The 20251-nt window shown below is 43.4% G+C and overlaps 1 protein-coding gene across 2 annotated transcripts in view; it reads right to left on the reverse strand.

The window, feature by feature from the left end:
* Positions 1–20251, reverse strand: part of BMPER (BMP binding endothelial regulator) — a 235239-nt gene that overhangs the window by 88754 nt on the left and 126234 nt on the right. For both annotated transcript variants that reach the window (XM_058678067.1, XM_004582375.2), the window contains exons 7-11: positions 16524–16623; positions 11853–11962; positions 8868–9008; positions 6822–6926; positions 1585–1630 (exon numbers count right to left, since the gene is read on the reverse strand). In XM_058678067.1, the coding sequence (XP_058534050.1) occupies positions 1585–1630; positions 6822–6926; positions 8868–9008; positions 11853–11962; positions 16524–16623 (502 nt within the window). The remainder of the gene's footprint in view (positions 1–1584; positions 1631–6821; positions 6927–8867; positions 9009–11852; positions 11963–16523; positions 16624–20251) is intronic.

Below are 20251 nucleotides of genomic sequence, written 5' to 3' on the forward strand. Positions count from 1 at the left end.
TCCTCTGAGGGTCTCTGGGAGGGTCATTAAATGTAATGGTTTATACACATGCCTTGACTCAACTGGCATTTTAATCAGAGCTAATTCCTCTTCCTGCATTATTCCTGGATGCTACTAAGTCATACTTCACTGGCCTCCTTTGAGTTATTTTATGAACATCATTAACTTTAGAAGAAAGCTCTTTTATTAAATCTATAATTTTTATTAATCCAACCAACACTTATGTTCAGGGTATAATTATTTAAGAGCTCCTTTTCCCTAAAAATATTGCTATTTAATACACAGAAGTTAGTAACACAGAGGCATTTCAAAAAGTTCATGGAAATGCTTTTAAAAGATTACTTGGCTGCAAAAAAAAGCATGTGAAGCTCATGCCTAACTTTTTCATTATATATATTTTTCATAAATTTTTAAGTCCTTTTGTATGCATGGATATCAAAATATGTTTGCATTGAATTAATCCCTTAATCCATGTTTCCATGAACATTAAGTGTCCCTTTACATATACTTATATATAAAAACAGCATATACTTTATATAAAACAACTTATATTTATATATGTATGTGTCTCTGTCTATAATGATCCTCCATATCTATTGTCTGAAAATGTTGACCAATAAAGAAGAAAAATAATGAGAGATTGAATTATTTCTCAGAAATGTAAACTCTAATTTTAGGTAAATGCAAGAAACAAACCTATTTTCCCCGAGAAAGCTGCTGTCAGCTGCCTTCAAAGCCACCCCTCTAAGTCTCACTGGCTCACAGACCAAGAAACTTTCTAGCCAATTTCATGGTGTAGTTAATCCTGCTCATCGTACATAGGAACTAATTTGACAGTGACATCACTAATTCCCCCAGCCCCTACTCAGTGAAGCACTTTGGAAAACTATCTCAAAGGTATAGGAATGCTGAGTCAGACTGATAATGCAATTTGCTAATAAGTTTAGGTCTGTGTCTACATGTGGGGTCAGTATGAAACCCGGTAATACACTGTGTCTGTGTGATTTCCATTGTGGTCTCAGATGGCTTTCAGAATAGACAGATCATGTTTAGAAAGAACCTTCAAGAACTTAGCAAACAATAACAATACAGCAAAGCCATGAACAATTGACCTTTTGTTTTCTGTTGGCCATCAGCAATGTTGTATGTGCCATGTCAAGTGATCCAGTGCAGAGGTGGAAGTAGGAAGCAGGAAGAGCAGTTATTGGGTTTTATGATGAGAGAACTTAAATCCCTTCCAGATTAGGTATAATGTGTGGTTTCATTGGATGTCATTATCCAAGCAGCACTGGCTGTAAATGCTATTAGACTAAAATGCCCATGAAGTTACTTGGCCCTTTTTAAAACCTAATCAGACCATGTATCTTCCTAATTTCTCACAGGAACAAATTCTGATAAAGATACCTAACTCTGTTTCAATTGTGTTTTGTGAGAGAGTTAGAAATAACTTGAAGTATCTGTGAGATGGTGGCATGGCCCTATCCTATACCTAAGGAACTAAAATGTGCTGAAAATTCATACCACTATTTTACCATAACAGGCAAAACAAATATGAATAACATGCTTTCAAAGAAATAAACTTACTTTCAGTACAAATAGGACAGCATCCTTTTCTGTTGAGAATTTTACCCTAATTGAGAGAAAAACAAAAACAAAAACAAATTGAAAAGTTAGTATTAAGAAGCAGAGTCTGCTGAGGACAGTTCTCCCCTTTTAAATACCAGATCAACCAATGAATCCGAGCTGTATTTGAACTCAATGACCAGATGGAATGGTGATGGTGAAAATGAAGTTTCCAGTATCAGGTTCTAAGGCCAGGCAAAATCACTCAGGAAGCTTTCCTGTTTTTATTCTCTGAGAAATATAATAGCTAGAGGACTCATTGGTGTGATTTTTCTCACATGGGAGGAAGATGAAGACAATCTGGACCCAACTTGTTGCTGCTATCCAATGGAGCCCCTGGAGACCAAATGCACACACACAAGAATGGAAACTGTCTGCCAACTATTGATGTGGACAAGGTCGTCTTTCTGTCTTCACTGGTTGGAGGTGCTGAAACAATAAACTGTAATCCAAGTTCAAGAGGCATCCGCTCCTATGGAGACAGGCAATATCTGTGCCACAGATCAAATTCAGTCGGGTTTCTTCTCTCAAGTGGCACCCTATCTATCCATGAGAAGTCAGTGTTACGGAATTATGACAAAGCCATTGAAGCTGAGAAATTCTGCATTACCTTGCTGGAAATAAATGCAGTTTCCTCCACTGCATGGGCTTTCTCTTTTTCTTCCTCTTTTTACGCATGGCATTTAAAGGAGGAAGTATATTCTCAGAATCTTTTTCAGAGAATGCCATTGTCTTATCTCTGAGTCAATGGTTAATGGTAAGAGTCATGTGCAAGAAAATTCACATTTAGAGAATGTTAGCTACAAAACATTTATCTGACTAGATATTTGACTTACATTGCTAAAAATCAGATTAGTTAGCAATGACTTGCTTACAATAAATTATGGATTAATGAAAAAAGATGATAATGATAGTTGCTATTATGAAGTATAATAATTTCAAGAGCTGAGTATTTCCCTGGTTAGGGATGAAGGGACTGATGCCATGCAACACTGAGTAATGGAATCCAAAATCAAATTTGTGTGACCTTAAACACCATCTTTTTCCCACTGCTCATTTCTTTCCTCTTATGTTCCTTCTTTACCTTTAAGAAAAAGTGTTAGTTATTGAGCGTCTGCTATATATTAGACAGACTGCCGTGTACTCTTCACACTTTATCGCATTAAACTGCGAAATAACCTTGCAACAGCATGAGTCCTTCAACTCTTAATAGAGAACTCAGAAAAGAGAAGCCACAGAAGGGTTGCCAGAAGCTCACACACTAGTCATTCTTAACTAGTCATTCTTAACTCACACACTGACTCATTCTTAACTGGTCAGCTGCATCCTGGGTACTCGATAACATGATATTAACTAAAAAAAAAAAAACCTGGTTAGGGGTGGGCAGGTGGCACAGGAGAGAATTTCTTTACTTCTGCACACTTCAGATGCCTGCATTGTGTATTGCAGGGCTTGCTTTGAATCTTGGCTTCTTTCCTTCCAACTTCCTGACAACACCTGAATGCCGCAGTTGAGGTCCCTGCCTCCTGTATGGGAGATCTGGACTGAGTCTGGACTCCCAGGTTGGGTCTAACCCACTCTAGCTGTTTCAGACCTCTGGGGAATAAACCAGCAGATCTCTTTCCATTGTGCTCTCACCTTCTCTCTACCACTCGAACTTTCCAATAAAATGAAAATAAATCAAATTTTAAAAAGTAACCTTGCTTAATTGTAGAAGAAATAGAATAAGAACTGATTTGTTTTTATATCAGTTAGGTCTAAAATGGTGTACTGAAATTCTGTGATAACCTGCGATAGTGGGAGGCAATCGTGAGGATAGAGGGAGGGGAGGGGCAGGGATGAAATCCTAAGCTGATTTTTTTTTAAAAAGCTGTGATGGCTTTTGGAATGGGATTTCAAATCCAGCTGCATTCAATCATCCAATAATTCGGGGGCATCACGACCTGTTTTCATTGTCGGAAGCTCAGTTATTTATTTCTATTGGCTCAGAGGTCGTTTTTCATTCCTCACAACTGAACACAGTTGAGGACAAATCCAAATGAGGTCAGTTTGGACCTGCAGCATGATGGTCTCAGGAGGTTGGGACAAGATGTTCCAGCCCAGTGTGGTGGAGCTATTAAAACCAAGGCCCTGACCACCTGTGGCTATAATGCCTCCATCACAGAAGATCCCCTGCCTCCAAGAAGAAAATCAAAGATGTAACATCACTAAGTTAGATGGAAAATAAGTCAGGTGCATGAAGCTAGAGCACCTACGTCATGAGAGATTCCATATTTGGAGGGTTTGCATCTGCAAGGAGACTGTTGGGGGTGGTTTCGTGGTGTAGTGCGTTGACTCCTGAACCACACAGGAACGTGTCTAGTTTTGAGTCTCAGCTCAGCTTTCAATTCCAGCTCCCAGTGTTGACTCAAGTAATTTTGTTCTTGCCACTCACATATGAGACCCAGACCGATTTCTAGGCACTTGGTTTCTCGGTCTGATCCAGGCCCAGATCCTGCAGGCATTTGGAGAATAAACCAGCCTATGGAAGAGTTCTCTTTCTCCATTTCAAATAAAATGAAAGCAAATTAAGAGATAGTCTTATTACAGCACTCAACTCAAAAAGGTAGTTACAGCATTAAATTAGATTAATTCTTTTAAAAAAGCCATTTTTATTGCAAAGTCGGTTATACAGAGAGGAGGAGAGATATAGAGGAAGATCTTCTGTCCTATGATTCACTCCCCAAGTGACCACAATGGCCAGTGCTGCGCCAGTACGAAGCCAAGAGCCAGGAACTTCCTCCAGGTCTCCCACGCGGGTGCAGGGTCCCAATGCTTTGGGCTGTCCTTGACTGCTTTCCCAGGCCACAAGTAGGGAGCTGGATGGGAAGTGGAACTGCCGGGATTAGAACGGGTGCCCATATGGGATCCTGGCGTGTGCAAAGCAAGGCCTTTAGCCCGCTATGCCACTGCACCGGGCCCTAGCTTAGACTAATTCTATTGCCACAGACAAAGTCTCAGTACAAGGAGACATGATAAGCTTATTTGAGTGAAAATTTCTGAAAGCCACACATTGTGGGGTTTTTTGGTTTGCTGGTTTTGTTTTTCAGATTTATTTATTTTGATTGTAAAGCCAGATACACAGAGAGGAAGATCTTCCATCCACTGGTTCACTCCCCAAGTGGCAGCTACAGCCAGAGCTGAGCCGATCTGAAGCCAGGAACCTCTTCCAGTCTCCCACACAAGAGCAGGTCCCAAGGCTTTGGGGCTGTCCTCCACGTCCTCCACTGCTTTCCCAAGCCACAGGCAGGAAGCTGGATGGCAAGTAGGGCCATAGGATTAGAAGCAGTGCCATATGGGATCCCAGCGTGTGCAAGGTAAGGACTTTAGCCACTAGGCTACTGTGCCAGGTCCTGTGGTTTGGTTTAATAATAATAATAATAATAATAATAAATATTTCCCACGCGTTCTTTAAAGACTCCTATTAGCAAAGGTGAGGTGACAGTGTCATGTTGACCTGTCCCAGTGCCCTTTGGAGCTCTCAAAGGCTTTCTTAGCAATAACACTGGGGCGGGGGCCAGGGAAGGCTGACACAGCCTCCAACTGTAAAATGCTTCTTCAACAAAACTAACACACTTCTGGAAAAAGAGATATGCAGCCGCCAGGAAGGATGGAGAACAAAGAGACTGCTTCTATTTTTTTTTTTCTTTCAGTTTCCCTCAGGCGATGGAGGGGAGGGGAAAGCGATTCTTAAACAAGATTTCCACAGCCCAGCTAAACTACCTTCCAAAGACCTCACGCTGGCCCCTGAGGAGGGAAAGTGTGAAGCAGGGGATACTCAGAGTGGTATTCTCCGAGACAGGAGCCTTGTCAGGGACGCTGACACGGGCTTTGACACGGGCAGCTCCTGGCCTCCACAGGGTCCACAGAGGAAAGAAGGCTAATGAGATGCTGCTGCCACAAACAGTGCCGACCCCCTGCAGCAGGGGGACAATGAAAACCATCAACCAGCAACAAGTGGCAGAACTCAAGTGGAGCTGGCAACCCCACTCCGGCCTGCCAAGGCTAGTTACTTGAGCCACCAGGCTGGCAGGGCCTCCTGTTTTTGTCTTGTAGAATAAGGAAGCCCATTATTACTAACATGTGTGGTAAGAGTTCATTAGCAGGCAGGGTTCCCCAAGGACCAGCTTAAACGATGTATCCCATTTTTTCCAATGAATATTTATAAGCAGAGCATGTTCAAGTCTACTTACTGTATCTCCCCCCCACACCACCTTTTTTGTTTTGTTTTGTTTTATTGGAGCTTTTCAGGTTTTTTTTGTCTGAGGCTTTTTAAAGCAAGACTAATTAGGGATTTTTCTCCTTTTTTTCTTCCCCCTCCCCCGCTTCATTCAGTTGTGCAATAGCAACAGCTGTTGTTTTTTTGAGCCTCATTTGGCACTCAAGAAAAAACAGCAACTTTTTGTTTATAATAATAACAGATGTGAATAAAATTAAAAGCTGTCTATAACAGAGAAGGGAGAACACGTTCTGAATATATGGATCAATTCTTTTTTCATTCACTGGAAGGTACTGAATAGGTTTGACTTTTTCCCAAAACGCAGAAAGCCTTAAAAGGTTCGGAGTTGCCAAGGTAAAGGGGGCTTGTGCATTAAGAATGAATGGCTGCTTCGTGTACCACGCGTTCCACGCTGCAACTACAGGGTTCTGAAAAGACACATTTCCAGCAGACGCTGTTTCCACGCGAGGCTATAGTGGAGGCCAGGGTTACAGAGACAGAAACTTCAGCAGAGGGGGCAGGGTTGCTGCTGGGCAGAAGAAAGCCCCTGGGGAATTTATTAACAAACAGCCACGCTTTACTATAATTCTTAGAAGAAAGGTCCGGTTTGGGAAGGGAGGAGAAAGAATGGAAAGGCTAAAGTTGGTAAGGTTGTTAACAAGGAGACCCAGCAAAGGGAAAAAGAAAGAGCAAATCTAATAGGAACAAGAAGCAAGGCAAGAGATGTTTCACACAAGGCCACGCTCTGGGTGGGAATTATCAAAACAGAGGTGCAAACTTTGCATGGGGCATCTGGCCGCTGGGAGAGGATGATTCTGCATTCGGAAGATATGTGATGATCATACACACACACACACACACACACACACACACACACACACAAGGAATGGTTTCCAATGGGCTTGAACACAATGAGAGTCCACCTGTACTGCACACATACCTGAGGGCAGCTGCTGATGGGAACACACTGCTTCCTCCGACATTCCGTTTTGCCTTTCACACAAGCACAGATGGTGCAGTTGACAGAGGACCACATCTCGCCATCCTGCAGGAAAGAGCACAGGACTCTGCGGTCAGCTGGAAGCTGCCAGTGGCTGAGCCACGAGGCTGTGATTTTTCATTCTCAGTGAGGGATGCCATCCTGGCACTAGGTGGCTCTGAGGATTTACATCCAGTCATGGTAAGGAAAAGCCTGGGGAGGAATTCCGGGGGCGGGTGTGAGCCCTCTCTCTGCGATATAAAGAGAATTCGTATGTCTGTCCAAGTCACATTTGGATCTTACGCTGAATGCTTTGTGTACTCAGTTTCTCCCTGTAAAAAACAAAGCATGCATTCTTATATGTGTCAACAACATAATTCTAATTTTCCTCTCTTGGATAGAACTATGATATTTCAGCTATATCTGGTACCAGTAATTAACTGAGATGTTCAGAGACACTTCACCTATACCCAGAGCTACCAAGGACATGCAAAGAATGGTGACTAATTCAAACTAATCAGGAAGGAGATTATAAATGCAGAGCCATGCCTAGCACTCTTACCAAAAAAGTGAGGTAGCACCTCATTTCCTGCCCGAGACCCTGACCCAGACAAAAAGAGTTATTGAAGGAATTCTTCGGTATATTGGGTTTACAATCTGCCATTGTCAAAGGCGCAGTCACAGGGTTCCCTTATACCTCAGGGGAATAAGCAGTGATGTGCGCTCCTGCTTATAGGGCAGGGGGAAAAATGCGACACTGCAAACAATACTGTGAGTCCTGACAGCAAAACAAGAGCTCCTTCCTAGGATTCCCACACAGGAGAGCTTGTCAAAAACAGAGCAGTTTCAATCTTTGATGATGATGGCTCGTCTTTCTTTTCCTTGCTCTTCAAGGATAATCGACCTTCTGGATTTCTCAGGTGAGGAAATCCTGCCTGAATCTGTCTTCAAGGGTACCTGACTGTTCCATCTCTAAGCACACCACTGTAGAACTCAGTGTCTAAGTCATCCCAGCCTCTGCCACTTAAAGTTTTCCAAGGTGACTGTGAAGTCCTTTGCACAAACCATCCTCATTAGACAGAAGCTGGCTTTTCTATAAAGAGAATGAATGAATGTTTATGGAAGCCTGGAGTCAACACAACCCACATGCAAGTACCCAGCACTGGGGAGAACACGTTGTGTCTCTGCCAGCTCCCGAGGAAGGGTAACATCTACCATCGACCATATCTATGTCCCTGGGCAGCAGACCTGGTGACCCTGCCCAATCCCCACAGGCATCACGGATGCCATTTGGCAGTGCAGTTAACCCTTCAACCTTGAGCAAACAGACTTGCTGGGCAGCACTTTGGGACAAAACCAATGACTGCATCCTGAAGTTCAAGTGACCGTGGCATAGCTTCCCACCGTCAGAAAATCACATAGGGCACACTGGAGGTGATGCCAGGTGATGACAAAGTCCTATGCCCCCAGGTCGTGGCGGGGGCAGGCGCAGGGCTTCTGTCACTTTCACCCAACTGCTGTGTTAGTCAGAGACACTACGAACATCTCCCCTGAATATCTCCCAAAAACGAAAATGTCTCTGCAGAGGAGACTTTGTGAAAAGTTTGCCAAAGTAGCAAACTGTATATCCTTCAGCAATTCAATGAGAGTCAGTGTGACAAGGCACACTGAGCAATATCAATGAATGAGACACTGATGGCATTCGGGTGTCCACACCACGCCTTCCAAGGGGACACATTCCACTTATTCCTTAACCACTGGCTGGCCATGTCTGGAAAAGTGAAATTAAGGTCTACAGGTTTGAAACAGCAAAAAATGAAAGCCAATCAGCTGTTTCTCTGCCTCTATCTGTACTTGATTCTAAATATATGTGTTTATATTATGACTATTCTTATATATGGTACACTGAACACTGTGTGATTATACATGTGTGTGGAATGACCCAATCTTCACTGTATCAGAATGGAACACATTGCAGTAGTGCTCAGCAACTGGCTCATGGCATACCCGGAAAACTTTGTTGCCAAACTTGCACACTTTGATGTCTTCCGGGGGCACTTGAAGGAGACACTCCTCACAACAGGGCTCCTGGCCTCGGTCACAGCTGCCGGGATGAGAGCACTTTTTCTTACACACCACAGTGGAGTCCTGGGGGCCAAAGGCAAGCCAGAAATTAAAAACTGACTTTGTCTCTACCAAACATCCTATTTAGCTAACCTTGTATGACCCACCACTAACTGACTTAAAATTCAGGGTGTAGATACCATATTTTTAACATTCATTTCAAAACATTATTGGCTGGTTCAATATCTGGACTAGACTAAGAGGGAGCTCAGGCAACACAGAGTATCTGCCCTACCTTCCCAGCGTTTGTAACTTCACGCTCAACAGATTGGTGCACCTGCTGTAGCCAGGCTGAGGCAAGCTGGCCAGCTCCCTCTGGGTCTTCTTCCTGGCTTTGTTTCTTTCAGGCATTACTTTTTTTTTAATGTGTATTTATTTTATTGGAAAGGCGGATGTACAGAGAGGAGGAGAGACAGAGAGGAAGATCTTCCGTCCGATGATTCACTCTCCAAGTGGCCGCGACGGCCGGTGCTGCACCAATCCGAAGCCGGGAGCCATGAACTTCTTTCCAGGTCTCCCATGTGGGTGCAGGGTCCCAAGGCTTTGGGTCGTCCTTCACTGCTTTCCCAGGCCACAGGCAGAGAGCTGGATGGGAAGTGGAGCTGCTGGAACTAGAACCAGCACCCATATGGGATCCCAGTACGTTCAAAGCAAGGATTTTAACCACTACGCTATCGCGCCGGGCCCTATCAGGCATTACTTAACAGTTTTTTCTTGGGCCTCCTCCTTGGGTTTATGATTTCAAATGTTTCTGAACCAAAAATAAACTCCAATAATCATGTTTGTGTGTGTGTGTGTGTGTGTGTGTGTGTGTGTGATAGAGAGAGAGAGAGAGAGAGAGAGAGAGAGAGAGAGAGAGAGAGAGAGAGAGACTGGTGTCCTGATCCCTAGCACTGGCTAAAGTAATGGGAATATAGACACAGATAAGCATACTGCTGTCAGCAGGGATCTCAGAGTGTAAGAGTGTAACTTCACAAACAAACTGTGATAAGATGTGGAAAATACAACTGGTAAAGGTACAGAAGCAGTAGACACAAAAGGCTAATTACCTATGTAGGTCTTGGGGAAACCCTCCAGCAGAGGGCCGTTGAATAAAATTTGTTGTGGGGAACAGTGGAATTTGATGATCAGATTTAAAGAGGGTGAGGGTTCCGCAAGTAGAGGACTCCCCAGAGCCAAAGGCATGGGCATCTAAAAACAAATTATGCCCAGAGAACTTCTAAATGGTTTTCTGCACCTGCCATGTAAATCATGAGGAACTGTGGCAAAGGAGACTGGTGAGGGATGTTCTAAATAGACAGAAAACGATGCCCATGTCCCCCAGCCAAAAAACAAAAAACAAAGACAAAAAACATTGCAGTCTGATCCTGCTCCAGGCATCCATCCTCCAAAGATGCCTGAATTCATAGTCTGACAAAAACAGCCACTTGAAGGGAAAGCATTAATTACACTTCTTGCTGGGCACCGAGACATACTGCCTAACATTCTCTCATGGAACTCATGAGACCCGGAGCACTGCAAGGGAAACTAATTCCCATTCATGGGATGTCTGGCTTCCAGGCAATCAAAAAGAATGGGAACGTGTTTTCATCTGAGGCTTAGAATCCCTGAGAAGAAACTATAACCTGTATAATTCCCAGTGGGAAAGAGAAGGCCTAAAGATGAAGGCCAAGTGAAACATGAGGAATTGTTCTATTTGAACATAGGATAATGCAAGCCCCTGTACTCTCTGGCTAAGGACGACTCCGTAATCGGTGCTGGGAAAGAGGTGACTCGGCGCTGGCCCAGCCACCCCTCTGAAGTGTGTGCATGCCTCGGATAATCACTTCTGAACTTCTGAACTCTAATCCCAGCTACTGACTCACAGCTGACACAGAGCAAGGCTCTTCTTCCCTCTCTTGCCCTTTAGCTCTTTTTTTTTTTTAAATTATTGGAACGCCAGATATTCAGAGAGGAGGAGAGACAGAGAGGAAGATCTTCCATCCGATGAATCACTCCCCAAGTGAGCCGCAACGGGCCGGTGTGCGCTGATCCGAAGCCGGGAACCAGGACCCTCTTCCGGGTCTCCCATGCAGGTGCAGTGTCCCAATGCATTGGGCCGTCCTCAACTGCCTTCCCAGGCCACAAGCAGGGAGCTGGATGGGAAGTGGAGCTGCCGGGATTAGAACCGGCGCCCATATGGGATCCCAGGGCTTTCAAGGTGAGAACTTTAGCCGCTAGGCCACGCTACCGGGCCTGCCCTTTAGCTCTTAAAAAATAAGGCAAGCACCATCATCACCCACATCTATTATTCTAAACTCACATCACCCATCTGTGTGGCTTGTCTCCATGATGAGAGATCCTGAAGTCTTCCATGATAAATGCATTTCTTCTTGGCTTCCAACATACGTCACTGCATAAGGACTGTGTGTGTGTGATATGTGTTGTATACAACTCTGGGGCTGTGGAATCCTTTCCTTACTAGCAATCACAGTCATCCGTTTGTCTGTTGAGAAGCAAGTAGTCTCTCAAGCAAGAAACGAGACAAGGGATGACATATAGATGCACCTTCCCCTAGGGTTATTTCTGGGACAATCCATACACGCATGCTTTTCTTTTCTCTTGAAGGTGACTGAGGTCATTTTTATTGCTAGGTATGTGATAGAATTCATCTTGGATCATTAGAACCAGAGAACACTGAGGACAACCCTTCTGAGTTTGGTCCTCAACCCCGGAGCTAACCTGTTGGTCCTTAGAAAATGACAGTGAGTTATAAGGTGCAGCCTAATGTACAAGCATCTTTGTGCTGCTGAGCACCTCCCAGTCAGTACCATGTTATCATCTGTTAAGGAGAAAACCCAAACCCTTAGCATCTACAAGCCACCTTACCCTGCAGGTGCATGCCGTGCAGTTATCATAGAGAAATGAGGATCCATTGTCATACACATCACTGCGGAAGAGGCAGCTCCCAGAAGGAAGGTCAAACACCTTCCTCTGACCTGGAGGGAAGCCAGAATACAGTGTAAGCAAGACAGGAAGAAGCCAGGGGTGTCCCATTTTTTCATCAGCAGTTATATCACAAGATGTTAAATATCCCCACAAGACTACGTAGGCACAGTGCACAACAATAAAGTCTTGGGTCGCTTCTGCCTTAGAGGTTCCCAGGGCCCATTAATTTTGTGGAGAATCGCTGTTAAAAAAGACTTTAATTCTGTGGTGAATCCTGCAAGATCTATAAATCATTATGTGTTCATCACAGTGAACTAAGATTGACTTAGACACGGGGCACTCTCATTGATCACAATCTACTGACACTCACCAAAGTTCTTTGCAAAACAAGAAAACGGTGAGCTCCAGAAAAGAAGCAAATCTGGGAATTGTGAAAACTGGAAGATTTATTGCAGAACAAAATGCCTGAGTTACATTTTAAAAATAGGTAAGCTATGCCAACAAGAAGGTGAGGAAAGGCAGGGATAGTCAAGATAGCCAAAGAACTAAAATGAGCAAAATGTCCTATTGAAACACCATCTGCATGGCCACTGCCAAATTCTTATGTTCAAATTTAATCAGCAATATGACTGTACTAGGAGGTGGACCTCTAGAGGGTTATTACATTATGTGGGCACAACCTTCATGCAATAGACTCCTGCCTCATCAGAAAAGCCCCAGAGAGAGGCTTTCCTCCCTTCGCCACATGAGGACACAGAGTGAAGGCACCTTCTGTAAGTAGCCCCTCATCAGATACCGAATCTACTAGCATTTAGGTCTTCCCAACTTTCACAGCTCAGAAGTAAATTTCTGCTGCTGTAACAGCCAAAGTAGACAAAGACAGGATCTCAGCTAAGCAGCTATAAATGCATAAAGTATGAAGTTAACACAAAGGGTACCTAAGTGACAAGACACAATTCTTCATGCCAGGTGTCCAAGGTTTTGCAGGCATTGCATCTCTGAAGGCCTAGCTTGCATTTTCCTGGTTTGAGCATTAGAAGAGTGATCAAAAGAACCATATAAGCAGCCCCCAAGAAGGAATACAATCCAACTGCCTCTTTCCTTTCTGCATTTGAGCTTCTACTCCCTAAGGCACAACAAATCATCACGGAAATGTTACTTTAATTAAGGACTACATTAAGAAGCCAAGGATTCATGGTCACTAATTGAATTTACATCCAAACTTCCTTTACTGTAAAAAGATTAAGAGCAATTTCTATTTATCAGCAGGCCCAAAGAGATGATGAAGATAACTGAACACACACTGAATGGTCTCTGAGAATTACAGTTGTTGGAATAACCATTAGCAAGAGTCAAGAAAATATGCTATCTATGAGAGCCAACCTCAAGTCCAGGATGCAATATAGACATAACCTAAACTTTCGGAAGACAGTGAATTATATTTAGGGTCCTGTGATGGACTCTCTCATGCCTTCGACCATGGTTTCTCCAAAGTACACTGGCTTAACTCAAGAAACATCATCAACAATACTTCGGCACCCTATCACCACCTCTAGAGTATATAACCAAAATTCATGGTTAGATAAACTTAACATAGTGACTGTTAATATCCAAACTAACACAGGTATTTTACAGGCATTTTACATGTGTCTCTCGGATTTCCTAACAAGTTACATGTTATGCTGGAGAATTATTTGCAAAATACAAAATTCATCTTTTCCCAAAATACTCCTCTAACGTTACAATGAAGTATTAGAAAGCTGTGGGCAACGCAAATCATATGGATTTAGCTGATCCCATTAAAATAATCTCTGTCAAATAAAGCTAGTTTTAGGACACTACAGCAAAAGAAATATCACCAAGCAGGAATGTTTTTATATTTACTATAAAAATGATGGTGAGGCCATTCTTCACTGCTTTAAATATCACCTCAATTTTTATGAATTTACCAGAAATTTATTTAAGCTCTTAATTCAAAAATAGCTCTGCTTTGGCATTTTTTCTTAATTGTGAAAATTTGGTCTGCCCTTTTTCCTATCTTGCATGCATATGTACTGTTTGTATTTTGTAAATTGCCTTGGATCTCTTCTGGCAGAAGATAAGTAAACACACCACTACAAAGCTCTACAAAGCTTCCTTCTCTGCCAATGGGAGCACATCCCCGGTATGGCTGACCCGCACAGGCATCGCCTCCTTGGGGGCCCTCACACCTCTCGGGGTGAACGGCCCCTTCCTCCTGCGCTCCCTTCGCCTACTGCTTGCACTGTCCACAGGATGTTCCATATGGCTGTGTGGGTGGATGAGTGCATCTACTCATGCACCGATTTACTTCTCACATGATGAAGGGACAGGATCCATTGTGTTTATCCCCAGAACAAATGTGGACAATGGCTTTTCTCTCACTGCAGCAGTGCCTGAACTTACGGATAAAAAGCTCACAGTAGAGTGCCTGGCCCTCACTAGCAATCCCGCATAGATGACTGGTAATTTTTCATTACTCGTGGTGACATAATTCAAATGTAGTGCTGGCTTTTAAAAGAAATGGCTATGGGTATTTGAGTTTTGATATGCATATAAGATCATCATACACAAAAGATAGTTTATTCTTAAATAAGCCTTGTTCTCTCTAACAAAGAAATAAAAACGTAATCCTGGCTGTATCACCTTGAGAGCTGGGTCCTGGTACTGTTCTATGTATGCTGGCCACCAATAAGATTCCTTATTGAACATGAACATGTGTGACAGATCCTGAGCAGGGAAAAAATTTAAGAGCTAACCAGTGCCCAATCAGTCCAAAGGCTAATTAGTCTAAGATTTCAATGTCTAAAAAAGCACCCTAGCATTGCTTTTTTTCTTTTGGTCTTTTGTTATATAGGCATGTTTCTGTTTACTTCCAAAGAACATAAAATCTCACCTTAATCCAAAAGTCATCATGGTCCAACATAAAACATTCAAGGGAGTGGCTCAGTAACTCTGTGGACAGCCTGATTTAAGCCATTCCCACATCATCCCACTGCGGTTTAACCCAACCCAAGAAGGTCTCATTTGGGGGGAATTATGATTTTCAAAGTTTCCCAAAGCTTACACTGCCTTTTATAGCCTATCTTATAACCACAAATGAGCAGAAATCCTGTATCCAGTAAAATGGCAGTTGCTCATGTGGGAAACTTCTGAACTGACTCAGCAAGTCCATAGAAATCGTACAAAGCATTTACCAAGCCTGCCTATCTCTACGGCTGGGGCCAGACCCAAATGCCACCTCTTCTGCAATGGCTCGACCACTTAGAACCCTTCTGGCACCACCACCCACCCAGCACTACAATAAATATCATGCCAAAGTGGCCAACTATCCTCCAGGAGCACAAACACACTCCAGAAAACACACACAGGAGTGGAACTGTCTTTCACCAGGTGTGTTTAAATATTCCTGCATTGTTTCACATTTACAGAAAGAGTGGTGCATGCGTGTGTGCTTTCTCAAACTTCATACTGTCCATTTGTTTTTTTTTCCATAGTTGGAGAGATTAAGGATGCAACTATGGAACTTTGGCAAGGAATAAACCAAATCAATGGACATTCTGGAGTTGGAAAAAGCAATCGTGAAAGAAGAGACAATGTAAGGAAAGGGTATGAACAGTAACTGACAGGGAGTCAAACAGAACAATCAGCGAAAATCTCCCAGCAGCAAAACCACTGACACCTGTTAAGGACAGGGAATGTCCTAGCCCACTTTGTGGTGTTCACTATGCTTCTGTGTAATAACCCTCCTTAGTGGCCGCAAACCTCCAGTAGAGTCCATTACCCAACTCTTGACGCAATGGCACCTTAGGGTGTGCAAAGACTGAAGGGAAGGTGTCTCTGAAAGAATAAAATGATGTTGAAAAAGAAAGAAAAAAGCAGGACAGAGCAGAGACCAAGAGAAGCTGTGGGAGCAGAGGCACCAAGCCAGAGGTGATCTGGGAAAGCGTTCACCATCCCCCTTTCACAGACCCATGGAGACTCTCCAGAGGAACACCCCTTTCTCAGCACACCCCCATTCTTCATGGGAACTATGGTTCAGTAACCATAATTCAGAGCTTCTTAACAGCATTAAGTGGGGGAAAACATACAAAGTAGTTTTAGAGCAGTGCCTATGACATAGGAATATTAAATGCTCAATTAGAAAGACCTCACATTTCCTTTCTGTTGGCTTTTATTCATTACTCCTTTTCCGGCTTCCCATTTTCTGGCACGTTAACCTTCCCTAAAAGTTACAATAGTCTGTATTCTTGCATGTGTTCGCTATCAATGTCTTCAAAATAGGTTTCTTCTTCAGCGTCATCCCCCAGGGAGAGTCTCGTAAACCCCGTTGTCACCACAAGGGGTCAGCATCCCATGTCATCGGGTGAAGGTGGTTAGGGATACAAGGTTAGAGTTACACGGGCTCCTGTAAGAACCACACTCTGGAGCCACCTCTCAATTTTGTACTAACAAGGAAAGTTGAATCTAACAAGCCATGGAATAGGATGCCTTGAGAATCCCAAGATCACAACATGGATAAGGGCCCATGGCAGAAACTCCATGGGGAAAAAAAAAATCATATTGTTCTTTGATCTGAAAGTAGTCACTCACCCAAACATTTAGGGCAGCACTGTCCTGGGGGCGTGTGACTAAGGTGCTGGGGACAGGAGAGAATGGGACAGACTTCTCTCACACACTGTGTCCTGCCTCCCTAGGAAAAGAGAGAAAGAAAAAAAAGGCACATTTAGCAAAGTCGGTAAATACAGATGGTACAACCGAGTCATCAGCAGAGGGGCAGCCGCTCACATCTGTATGATTCCTCCCACACACCCCATCGTTTTCCCCAAGGGAAGGACGTAAAAACCTGTCTCAAAGGAGATGACTGGAGTGTAACCACCACCACCTCCCATTTTTCTCTTCCTTCATCAGCTATGGAGCAGGTTCAAGGCAGCTGATGCAATCAGTTGGCAATGGATTTCAGACGTTCAGTGCTGAAACTAGGACCACTTCACCCTAACCAAGACCATCAGGCCACCCAAATAGGGTGTCATCTCCCCTTCCACTCCACCTAGCTAGCATTGGAGCCCTTTTCGGTGTTTAATGAGATTTCCCTGCTACCTCCTCCCCACACCCTGCATCTTTTCAACAGTTCTGCAGGCTTCTCTCGCTGCCATGGCTGGATGGTGCTCCTTGGCCAGCTCCAGGAGGTTTCAAACAGGGAAAGTGGCCAATCAGCCACAATGGATCCTCTGAAAGCCAACGCACAGACGACTCTATTCACCAAATTCGCCAGCCTAACCGAATCTGTTTCCATGAACTAATTATAAGCTTATGATGACTGATCCTGGCAGAACGGGCTCGGCCTCAGCTGCCTACCACAGATGTTTTGGAGCAATCAAATATTTTCCTTGCTCCCTCGTTCTTTTCTCTTGACTTTCATTCCTCCAGCACCCTTGACCTCTGACACTGAGTCGCTTCCTCTTTAGCCTCAGCATGGCCCCCATGTTTCTCTGCCCTTCAGTAGCTCTCTCCTTTCTGGAATGCAAAGACACAACCCGTTGGCTGTAACTGCATTTTCAGAAAGCACTTCTAGCCAATTTAAATCCTATAAATTCGCAAGGCAAAGGTTACGCAATATGAATTACTCTGAACTCTATGAATAATTAAGTGTTGTTTTCCGTTCTTTTTTTTTTTTTTTTAAGAAAATGAGTCCGTTTGGTAAATAGATCACCAGACATATGGAATTTCAGTGGACTGGTTGCTCTGGGAGTTACAAGCTAGAAACCAAAGACTTTCAGATACCCGCAGATAATTTATATCTCAGGAGGTCTCAGGAAATGAGGCACTCACACCTCAAAGAACCCTCGGCTGCACAAGACAAAGATTCGGCTTTAGGGGCTTCCTCCACCTTCCCCAACACCGTCAGCAGCATCCGTGGCCTGAGCCCAGAATCCATGTACCCTCATCCTCACACCTTCTTCCTTGTACCTTTTGCTTTTGCTTTGCCGCTCTGTTCTTGCTGTGATGACAGCTGATTTTTTTTTTAATTTGGATGAATTAAAAGGGGAAAGTCAGTTGTATATCTTCTAAAATATGTTAGGTTTAAGCCTCTTTAATGTTGAATTCTTCCCCGAAGCAGAAGAAAACAAACTGGAAGATCTGTTCGTTTTACATCATTTCCAGATCAACAAGAATCATTAGAAGACCTTCCCCCAACACCCCCAGATTCCAGGTTGTTCTGAGAGTTTTCACTCAACCCTGCATAATCTTAAAGTTGGGGGTCTGTCATCAGATTCCAGAGGGCATAACCCTGAGGTCAGCCCCAGCTCTTACATGAAACACAGAAGGCAAACCCAAAGGGAGCACAGGACAGCTTTGCCCTTGGCTTTCAATTTCAAAGAAATTCATGGGAAAGCAACTTCCTACAACCCTGCAGGCTAAGGCGCCACAAGCATGCCTGTGTGTCAGCTTCGCATTGGGCGTACAGAGAACACAGTCTTCTCACCAGTATTCTCTGTTCTTACTGGATCGCAGTCTGAGTTTTTTAGCATATTTTAAAATTAAAATTTCGAAAAGTATTTCATAATTGTGAAAGAGTTAACCTGTCCAACACTTTGAGTAGCTGGCAAAAGATTAGGTGCACACCAGTAATTTTCCATACTCTAAGGTCAAAGAGCAAATTTGCATACATAATACGAGTGCAGTTTGTGTTTCCCAAGAGCCCGTTAAAGTAACCTGAACACCAGTCTGGGTTTGCTGGTTTAGTGGACTTTTATTTTGTTTGGGTTGCAGTATTGTGGCATAGCCCAAGTCCCGAGGCTGTATTCCAATTCCAATTAATGCCTCCAAAGAAAGTCCAGGCCTTTCCTTAGGAATACAGTTGCAGCGTACAACCTGCTTCTACAATTTCAACTCAGCAGGGACTCTGGTTAAACTATAATCTGTGACTAGGCTGTAAACTAAGAGGGTTAAAATAGCAGAAGTAAACATTTCTGGTTCAAAAAAATGAATGAATTCCCACTGAAACCACACCAACTTGAGCTCTAGATTATCCCAACTGCTTTGTAATTGGCTTCACTGCTACAGATCTTTTCCACCAACCTCTCTTACGTGGTCTGATACAGACTCCTTTCCAGCATTCATCATTCCATTATTTTGTCAAATATTTTTTCAGGCCCTTCCAGTCCATAAAATGATGAGGATACATCAATGAATAATATATGCAATATTCATTCCCTCTAAGAAGCCTAAATTGGGGCTGGCACTGTGGCATCGCAAGCCACTGCCCGTAGTGCCAACATCACATATGGGCGGCAGTTTGAGTTTATGCTGCTCCACTTTCATGTGCCTTAGAAGGCAGTGGAGGATGGTCCAAGTGCCTGGGCCTCTCTACACATGTAGGAGAGGTGGAGAAACTCTTGACTCCTGGCTTAGGAATGGCCCAGCTCCAACTGTTGTAGCCATTTGTGAAATGAACCAGTGGATGAAAGATCTCGATCTCTCTCTCTCTCTCTCTCTCTCTCTCAACTCTGCCTTTAAAATAAATAAATAATATTACAGGAGGAATAAGAGGAGAAGGAGGAGGAAGAAGAGAAGTGCATATTACCAAGGAGATGGCCATCCCTACTAAAGCTAAGAACGACTTATCCCTATACTCAAGATAAAGTTCAACTCACTCTGGCCAAAGTTAATGTAAGGAGACTGTGCTCCCAACAATCAGCTTCCTTTTCCTCTCACAAATCTCTACTACATTTCCCAGATTCCTCTGTAATCAAGGGCAGGACACATGACTAAGTTTTGACATAATGAAGGTAGATGAAAAACGACAACACACTTCCTGGCCTAACAAGCAAAAATATCTCACAATTCTCTATGTTCTCACTTATTGTCTGTGCTGGGTAGATGGCCAAATGAATGGAGTAGAAATTGAGAGCTGAAGAACTTCACAGAAAAAGAAAGAGCTCAGTTCTCTGAGTCATTTCATGGGAGGCTCTTCACAAAATCGTTGCAAATGAACTAGGAAACAGCAAGAAACAAACCTTGTCACATAATTTAGGTGCAACAATTGTTTATTACAATAACATACTTTATTAAGATTCCCATAATATCCTCAAGATACCCAATCTTTTCCCCTATTCAAACAAGTTCAACACCAAGAGAAGGTTCCAATGTGTCTTATTCTTTGTCCCCAAACACATTCTGCCTTCCATCTTCTTCAGACACATTTCTTTTCCTCCCCCATCCACCATTTAACACCTATCAAAATCCTGCCATTTCAGGTCTGTCTCAAGCCCACTCTTATCGGTAAGATCATCCAGTATCTGTTGGTTTCCAGTGAC

Source organism: Ochotona princeps, chromosome 20 (genome assembly GCF_030435755.1).
Source record: "Ochotona princeps isolate mOchPri1 chromosome 20, mOchPri1.hap1, whole genome shotgun sequence".
NCBI classification, from domain to species: Eukaryota; Metazoa; Chordata; class Mammalia; order Lagomorpha; family Ochotonidae; genus Ochotona; species Ochotona princeps.